General features: G+C 54.7%; 1 protein-coding gene across 1 annotated transcript; it reads right to left on the minus strand.

The window, feature by feature from the left end:
- Positions 1-2,550: 2,550 nt before the first annotated feature.
- On the minus strand, positions 2,551-7,182 carry Aqp2 (aquaporin 2). The gene is made up of 4 exons (XM_052160182.1): positions 6,823-7,182; positions 3,947-4,114; positions 3,426-3,506; positions 2,551-2,760 (listed from the first exon to the last, which is right to left on the minus strand). Exons 1-4 carry the CDS (start codon positions 7,180-7,182, stop codon positions 2,551-2,553), a joined length of 819 nt encoding a protein of 272 aa, XP_052016142.1.
- Positions 7,183-9,387: the final 2,205 nt, after the last annotated feature.

The following is a 9,387-nucleotide window of genomic DNA, read 5'->3' on the forward strand; positions in this document are numbered from 1 at the left end:
TGCCTTCGTGCTGTCCTGTGTCTGTCTAGTTTGGGTGTGCCTGACCTCCACCTTTTTGGCTGGGTGCTCTGCAAGGGCTGAAACCATCCATGAGTCCTTGTGTCATTTCCTCCTGGCCCAGTCGCCACCCTCTTCAAGGTTCTTTGTCCACTACATGACTGGGGTCTGGACTGGGCTAGACCAGCCCTGATGAGTGATCTGGTTTCTGCCAGGGGGTGGCAGGAAGCCTACAGCTTGCCTCCATGGAAAGATACGGGGTTTTAAGTAAGATGTCCTGGGTTCAAATCTTGGCTCTGCTGTGTATTAGCTGTGTGTCTTTGGGCCAGACTTCAGGGCCTCAGTTTCAGAACTAAATGGGAAAAGAAGCATTTGCTCTGCCTGTCTCATAAGGTTGGAATGCTAAGGGAATTATATGGAAAAAGCATTATCTGCATGGCTGGGGGCTATTATTCTGACCGAAGGTTTTCACTAGATAAAAGTTAGCACAGGTGAAAGTTGCTGGGACACAGAGAAGCTTAACCCTTAGTCCCCCATCCTCCCTTATTTAGAATCTTGCTATGACCTCTGACCCCAGTCTCGGGAGGATGTGACTCAGAAAGTGGTTCTGATACATTCTTGACCTTCAAGAGGGGTGTGTTGGGAGTAAAGTGCTTTTGAACCTTCAGGGCAATGACTGAGAGGCAGCCCCAGAGGTCACTCTGATGGCAGCTGTGAGGTCAAGCCACTGTCACCAGCTTCTGGCGCTCGGGAAGGTCCCTTCCACAGCATGCACGTCCAGCACACCTCTTCTTGCCTCCCATGAGCAATTTGGTTAAGGAGATGGAAAGGTCAGTTCCAGAGATTTTCCCTCTACACCAGGGTCACATGAATGGGGTGCTGGACCATGAGGCTCCTGATGGGGACAGATGGAGTCAGACGTCTTGAGAATGTGGGGGTGACAGGGCACGGAGAAGGGCTCAGGATTGTCACCCTTAGATTAGTTAGGCTGGAGAGAGGAAGTGTGTGGGGGGTGAAGGGAAGTGCTAGGGTGCAGACAGTAAGGAAAGGCTCGGAGACCAGGACAGGGCCAAGAGTAAAGCCATCTCCTGGCGAGACCCTGGGACCCAGGGCTCTCTTTTGCTTTAGCCACCGATTACAAGAAGCAGAGGAGGTTAGAGGTCTGGCCTCTTCTGCCTTCACCTACCCAAGAAGGCAGCAATGATGAAATGACCCCAATACTGCGTGCTAAGGGTTTTGTGAACACGGCATCTTTACACGCATTGCCTTACTTAATCCCAGCTTAATCTCATCGGAGAAACGTTGCCCTGACCTGGGCATCTAGAAACCTGGGTTCTAGATTCTGACCTGCCTCTCTGCCTGGTCAAGTCGCTTCCTTCCTCTCAGGCTGCAGGGTCCACACTCAGTAACTGTCAGGTGGGAACTGGCAGAGGGTGGAGCACAGGGCAGGAAGGAAGGAGAGAGGGAACAGAGATTCCTGGCGAGGAAGGACAATAAGAGACGGGAGGGGTGTTGCCCAGGCGCTTGTGGCTGCATGCCTGAGCACCTTGCCCTGCCAGCCATAGGCATGCGCTGTGTGCCGGGCTCCAGGACTCCCTTGCGAAACCGAGTGTCTCCTTTCAAGCAGTGTCTAGTTGCAAATCTCCCCCTCTCCCGGGACAAAAGCTGGGGCCCCACAGAGGGCTTTTGTTTTCGTTGCCAGAGTGGAAGGCTAATCTTTAGGTGTGTGGGGGCTCCCTGGCGATCTGCGTTGTGTACACCCATATGCCTGGCTCTCCTCTCCCCCTTGAAGAGCCCTTCCTGGGGGCAGAAGGTCCTTGGATACCCAGTCCTTCCTTCCCTAGAGGTCATGTCTAGGGGACTTGTTCTCTAGTTGACACATTCCTTCCAGCACTGAGCTCTGGCAAATCTTTGGGATGAGGACTGGTGGAACCTTGCAGAATCTTTCCAGAGAGTCGGAAGAAGAGGTTTGAAACCAGCTTCCCACCCCAACCCCCTTTGCTGGGGCTGGCTGCAAGGGAGGACTCATCTATAGCAGAGACAGTGGATTTATTGCAGGTACAGGAGGAGAAGGCCAAGGCGAGGTGATACAGCCCGGCCCTGTATCACCACGGGCATTCTGGGTCACGCCCAGGAACATGCAGTCTCAGAAACACGCGGAGATGGACGAGCACTATAAAATTAGATGCACTAGCCACAGACACCACCCCCCCAAAGTGGTCTCTATGCCCTTCTCCCCAGGCACCAGAGCGGGCTCTCCGGAGCTCTCCGTCTCCTCCCCCCCCCCCCCCCCGCTGCCTTCCCACTCCACTGCCTCGGTCCCCAAGTGTCTGGTTCCCTGCAAGGGGCTAGCTCGAGGGTAGCTAGGGCCAAGGCTTCGGGCTGAAGTACTGCCAGGTTCCCGGGCGAGCCCCTTCTTGCGGCTCACCGCGCTCGCAGAAGCTGGAGCAGTTTGCTACTCTGCACTGGGAACCGATGGCGAGCCATGGGGAGGGAGGGACGAGTCGTCGGCCCGCTGCGCTGCGGTGCGCTGCGGTGCGCTGCGGGGGGCGCTCAGGCCTTGCTGCCGCGCGGCAGGCTCTGCGGAGAGTGGAGCTCCACCGACTGCCGCCGCCGCACTTCGCGTTCCTCCCAGTCGGTGTCGGGCTCCAGGCCCTTGAGCACTGCCAGGCGCTCCTGCAGGCTCTTTGCCGAGGGGAACAGCAGGTAGTTGTAGAGGAGAGAGCCGATGATGGCGCCCACCAGGGGTCCGATCCAGAAGACCTGGGGAGGTGGAGGGGGTGGAAAGAAGAAGGGTCCGGTACCCGCTCGCCCAGCCGGCAGCACGGCCTGGACATGCTTCTATCCCGCTTACTGTAGGAACTGGCCCTCCTGTGCCTCTGATATAGTCAACACTTATGCAATAAAGGTCATCATGAGCCGCCGAGGGCAACTTGTTAGTGAGTGGGGCGAGTGGGCAAGTTCCGAAGCCGGCTGCCTGATTCCACCACTTGTATGAACTTAGTCACTGCCTCTGAGCCTGCATCCTTTCCCCACAAGAATGCTCACTTCTGGAAATGAGGCAATTAAACGGGCTAAGGTTTGCAAAGCTCTGAGAAAAACGCCCAGCACACACCAAACACTGCTAACTGTTAAGTATGAATATCATTTACTGGGTTCTGAATGCCAGGCGCTGTGTTATGGAAATAAGCTTGCTTAATTTCTCCCGAGAAAGCCAATAAAATACTGACTGTTATTTTCATTTATAGCAAGGGACAGGGGAAGATGGGAATCTTTGGCAGAGCTCTGCAGAGTGGAACAAAGGTTTCCCAGGACCTCAGGACAAATGGAGAGAGATTGAGAGCCCCCAGCCCCCACGTGTGCTATAGCCCCTAGTGTCTCTCTGGGGTGATTTCTAGGAATGGGGAAGGCAGGGGGTTGGCCATTACCCAGTGATCATCAAACTTGCCAGTGACAACTGCTGGAGCCAGGGATCGGGCTGGATTCATGGAGCAGCCTGTGAAATAGATCTGTACGGGGAGGGGGTAGTGGGAGGGACAGAGGAGGGAAGGGTGAGTCCAGGCTGGGGAAGCTTGGCCTCAGCTTCAAGGGAACCCGCGAAGGTTGGCACTAGCGCTCCACACCTTTCATCCCAGCACTTGGGAGGCAAGATCTCTATGAGTTCAAGGACACCCTGGTCTACTCAGTGAGCTTCAAGACAGCTGAGACTACCTAGTAAGACCCAGACTCAAAAAGAGGAGATGGGGACTGTGGGCGGTTAATTCCTGGCTTGCATTCCCTTGAGGCTGGACGGACATCTGTCTTTTAGGGGTCACCGCTTCAGTTAGGTGTCCTCCTTGGGCATTCTGTGAGACGGTCTCTCTAGGGAGTTGTATCGATGGCTGTTTCTTTGGGGGGATGTTATGTTTTAGTTCTTGTAGGACAGCTGGTAGCTGTGGCTGTGACTTACCCCAAGGAGGTGGCCCAGGGTAACAGAGAAACCAATGGAGAGAGCAGGGCTGCCCAGGTTGTCGCCCCCGCGGCGCTCGTCGGTGGAGGCGAGGATACACAGCACCAGCTGCATGGTCAGGAAGAGCTCCACAGTCACCGCCTGGCCGGCTGTGGCGTTGTTGTGGAGCTGGACAGAGAGATGGAGGGATGAGTCCGGGGACACTCGTCCCACTGCCCCCTCTTTCCGCTTACCTGCTTCTGGCTCCATGGAGACCTCAAGGAGGCAGAGAGCCGGAATACCGCCCCCTCCACCATAACGGTAAACACTCCCCCTTCTGAAGCCTGGTCCCAAGGCAAAGGATGGACCAGGGATAGCCCGAGGCAAGGGAGGTGGATCCCAGAACCTGATAGATGAGGAGGCTGAGGTTTGTGAGAGGGAAAAGATACTGTGTTTCAGATTTTGGAAAGAGGTTCCTATTGCAGCAGGAAGCTTTGGACCCCGTACTAGAAAGGTTAGTGTGGCTGGGCAGTGGTGGCACACGCCTTTAATCCCAGCACTTGGAAGTTGGAAGGCAGAGGCAGGTGAATTTCTGAGTTCGAGGCCAGCCTGGTCTACAGAGTGAGTTCCAGGACAGCCAGGGTTACACAGAGAAACCCTGTCTTGAAAAAAACCAAATCCAAAAAAAAAAAAAAAAAAAAAAAAAAGGTTAGGTCATACTGATGCAACAGGATGTGCTGCTGGGGGGAGGGGGTCAGTCTTCCCCCGCACCTCTTTCTGCCTTCCCACGGCCTTGCTTCTGTCCCCACCACTGCTCCCTGCACATCCTGTGGAGGCCAAGGATGCTGAAGGCAGAGCTCCCATACCCACACAGGGTGCCCACTGTCCCTGTAGCCCCTACCCTGGGAAAGAAGAGAACTTGGGCCTGAGCTCAGAGGCTATTTCATAACCTGGCCGCACCCAGTGCTATATCTCTCTCCAGGTTTGTCACCCTGCACCTCACACCCTGCCCTCTAGGGCTGAGCACAGTACTGGGTGGATTGGTGACAGCTTTTAACTCCCACACTCCTCTAGGTCCTGAGTCTGGTGCTTCGAGGTCTTTCTGGGGCCTCAGCCTCTACTGTGCTACAGCCTCTTAGAGACAGGAACACGGACTTGGGACTTCCATGTTGGTGTCCCCTGACTCGCCGGGAGACTGTCTGCTGTGGTCTCGGTGTCTCATTCTGTACAAATGTGGACGATAAAAACCAATCCTAGAAGACTGAGGGTGACAAGGACGAGCCTCTGTCCCCACTCATGCTGGCAATGCTGTTCAGAGACTGATGGTGTAGGTGTGAGTCTGGTGTCACACAACCCCAGGCTGTCCCTGGATGATACTGTTTATTGCTTCCAGGTTTGGGTCCACTGAATGCTGTGTTAAAACCATAGGGACGGGGAGACCTCAGAACTTACAGTGCTCTACCACGGATAAGATGGTATGTGGCCCGGCGCAGGGATGATCTCCATTGGTGGCAGCTTCCTGGGGTCCAAGCTGACTCTTGGTAGCAGCCTCAGAGAACACTGACTGTGGTCTTTTACTAGCCTCAGGGTCAATGGGCCCTATGATGCCTTACTCCAGACAGGCAGGGTTCCCTCTGCCACTTAAGGTGGGTCACTGCAGAGAAACAGTCTTTGGTGCTAAGGGTGGGGTAGGCTGGGGTGTGGTGGTGGGAACAAAGGGTGGCTGTTCTCTAGGGGTTTAGTGTTCCCAGTGCCTTGGTCAATGCTAGAGGAAGCACACGATATATTTTCAGGGGGCTTCTTTGACTAGCTGCATGTTTCCCTGTTGTAAAACAAGCTCATTTAATTTTTTTTGTTGTTGTTGTTGTTTTTGGATTTTGTTTTTTCAAGACAGGGTTTCTCTGTATAGCCCTGGCTGTCCTGGAACTCACTCTGTAGACCAGGCTGGCCTCGAACTCAGAAATCCGCCTCCCAGAGTGCTAGGATTACAGGCGTGCGCCACCACCGCCTGGCTTCATTTAATTTCTAACAGACATAGACATACTCTGCCCTCAGCTCGGCCCTCACTGCTTTTTGGCTCTAGGTGTCCAGATTCACCGTGTTTTCTGTGTTTTGAAAAGAGTGCTCCCTCATGGAGGGCCTCTGTCCCTCTCATGAGGCCATGTGCAGAGGAGGGTGTGTGCAGGGCCAAGGCACCGAGCCAGTGGAGAAATGAAGGAGGAGGAGGCCCGAGAGGAACTTGCTTTCCTGGTTTGGGGTACAGAGTGCAGGTTGTGCTGAAGGGGTCCCCAGATTCCTAGGCCTGCACAGATTGGAGAGCAGAGGTACCATGACTTCACCTTCAACTCTCAAGTCTGTTTCTTGGTTTGCAAGACAAAGCCCAGATGACACTTTGGATGGTTGGTTGAGGGAGAGATTATGGGTCTTGTGGTTGAATCAGGGTTTGGGGGTTTGGCGGTGCTCCCTGCCGGGAACCTGCCCCCACCACATACAGAGCAGTCAGTGTTTGCCTTACGAGGGGCACTGTCCAGTCCTCCCATGCTCAGTGCTGCTGGGATGTCTCATCCCTTCCTCTCCAGATCCTTGCAACTGCACTCTGGAGTCTCCCAGGCCCCCCAGGCCTGGCTGTGCTAGGTTGCTGGGTACTGCTGGAGTCCAGCCTAGTCCTCCTAGGGCAATCGAGGCTGCTTTTCCTTGGCGGTGCTGGGTGGAAGGCCCTACAGGTTGCCACCAGGATTCTGATCCTGGCGACTCTGGCTCTCCTTCTGGCCCTCCTCGGGTAGCTGTGTTCCCGGCCTTCTCTGTGTTCCCCGACTCAGAGCCTGCCCGCCCTTCTTACCCCTCCCCAGGTTTCAGTGTCCGCTCCTCCCAGAAGGGACAATGCTCGAGCTACTCACAGCATTGACGGCCAGGTCCCCGCGGATCTCCGCTGGAGTGATCTCGTGGAGGATGGCAGCCCCGGCCACAGCCCCCAGCAGCTGGGCAGCCACGTAGAAGGCAGCTCGAAGGAAGGAGACATGGCAACCCACCAGGCACGCCACAGTCACGGCCGGGTTGATGTGGGCCCCGCTGACGTGGCCCAGAGCCTGAACCAGGGTGCCGATGCCCAGACCGAAGGCCACAGCGATCTGGAGCACAGAGGGTGGGGAGCTGGCCCACTGGAGGGCTGAGCCAAGGCCAAAGAAGACGAAAAGGAGCGTGGCCAGGAACTCGGCCAGCACCGCTCGGGAGAAAGCTATGGATCGGAGTTCCCACATGCTGCTCAGCCTGCTGAGCGCCTGCCTGCCAGTGGTCTCGGCCACCGGAGGGGGGGCGGGCGGCTCTTCCTCCCTCCCTCTTTCTCTTCTTTCTTCCTCTGGGCCTCTGGGGAGGCTAGGCTGTGGGCACTTATACGGCCTTCCACCTGGGCACGTGGGGTGGAGGAGGCGGTCCTGCCAACACCGTGTTCTCCCATGGTGGCCTTGCCCCCACCTGTGCTCCTGCCCACCCGAAGGCCTATCACCCCATCTTAGCTTTCACAGCTGACTAATGTTCTCCTCATTAATGAACTCCAGATAAGGATTGACGTCCTCTGTTTTCCTCCTTTTCTCCTCTATTACTCCAGGGAGCTGCCCCAGGGCTTCCCCACCCCCCAAGGTGACCACCAGCACCAATTTCTGCAGAGGAGACTGTGTCCAGTGACCTTCTCTTTAACTAAAAGGCTGACCAAGGAAAGGGCAATGCCTCACCCCAAACTGTGAGGAAATGTGGGAGCTACCTTTCGGCTGACTGGATGGTCTTTCTTCTGGAAGAGGATGGAAAACAACTGGTTGACCTGGGACAAATTTCCAAGGCAAAAGGCCTTGGGCTTGCTTTCTTGCAGTTAATCACCCATAAGTCATTATATTTCACCTTCACCCAGCAACCCCAGCCAGAGAGTAGCTCCCACTGCCTGGAGCCAAAGGTGGCTTCAGCGGCCCTGGGACCCCAGCCCTGTGTGATAGAGTCACCCAGGGTCAACTGAGGAACACGAGGGCTTCTGTTCTGCAGCACACACTCCTGTCTTTGAGATGTGACATTTCTGCTCTGTCTGCACAAATGAGATAATAAAAATATCTCATAGGATAGAGATTTGCATTAATATGGCTCCTGGTTCTCAGGAAGAACTCATGCTCGATCAGCCATTGCTCGGTGCTTTTTGCATTTTGAGGCAAACAGCCCTCCCCTCTCCAAACTCAGAGTCTCCAAGGCTACAACAGACTCTAGAGACCATCTTTGAGCCCAGAGCCACCCTTACAACAGGAGGAAGACGTTTCTGGGGTGAGGGTGGGGGCAGCTAGCTCTCCAGGCTCAAGGAGGCCGTGGCGTCTGCTAGTGACTCTCTAGTCTTGGTCAGTGTTCTGCAAGGCCACCTATTGTCACAGCTCCGGTGGCTGTTGAGGTTCAGGAGATGGACCTATTCTATGCCTTTTCCTTCTTTGGGGATCCAAAGGCAGGAGGGCTTACAGTGCATCCAGATGACAGACAGGCTTCTAGTCCTCCTGGCCAGCCATAGTCTGAGGAACAGGAATGTGGAAGAAACCAATGACCATTGGTGGAGACACTTATGCTAAGGGATGACTGAAGCCAAGGGAGGGTGCATTACTTACCCAAGGTGCCCCAGAAGATTGGTGCCTGAGCCCGGACTAGAACCTAGCTAGGAGTGTTTCCTGATACCCTGCACGCCCAAGCATGCTCTGAGCCTGCTCTCCTCACCGGGCAGTGATGGCAATGATGTTTCTCTCATGCATTTGTTCTCAGAATGTAGTAAGATACACCACAAATACCCACATACACACGTGGGTGCACGCACATCCCCCCACCCCCACATGACTTGCAACTCCTGCCACCAGGGAGAAAGACAAAAGACAAGAATGGGGAGGACGCCTGTAATACCAGCACTTGGGAGGCAGAGGCAGGCGGATTTCTGAGTTCTAGGCCAGCCTGGTCTACAGAGTGAGCTCCAGGACAGCCAGGGCTACACAGAGAAACCCTGTCTCAAAAAAAAAAAAAAAAAAAAAGAATGGGGAGGAAAAAAACAACATGACTCCAACAGAGGCGAGCTCAGAGGAGCCTCTGAGGACTTGGACCCAGGTAGTGCTCCCTGCTCAGGGTTCTCCTCCCCACTCCCATCCCCCACCCCTGCAATCCATGTTCTCTAGAAAGACTCAGAGGGAGGGTGGAAGACCCTTGTCTTGAGAAGGATACTTGTGACTCCATTTTCTCCTTCAACTATAGCATACCCAGAAAATGTAGAGGGGCTCTCATTTGAACCTTGAGATACACACTATCTTGTATGTGCTGTCTCCATACCAAGGAAATGTATCATGTTTTGTCTTGATGATACATACAATCTTGTATGTAGTATCTACAACCTCTATGTGTCCAGTCTCCACCTGAGTCAGAGGTGCCTGGAAAAGCCCCAAGCCGTATTTAAGCTGAAC

The sequence above is a fragment of the Apodemus sylvaticus genome, chromosome 17 (assembly GCF_947179515.1).
Source record: "Apodemus sylvaticus chromosome 17, mApoSyl1.1, whole genome shotgun sequence".
NCBI classification, from domain to species: Eukaryota; Metazoa; Chordata; class Mammalia; order Rodentia; family Muridae; genus Apodemus; species Apodemus sylvaticus.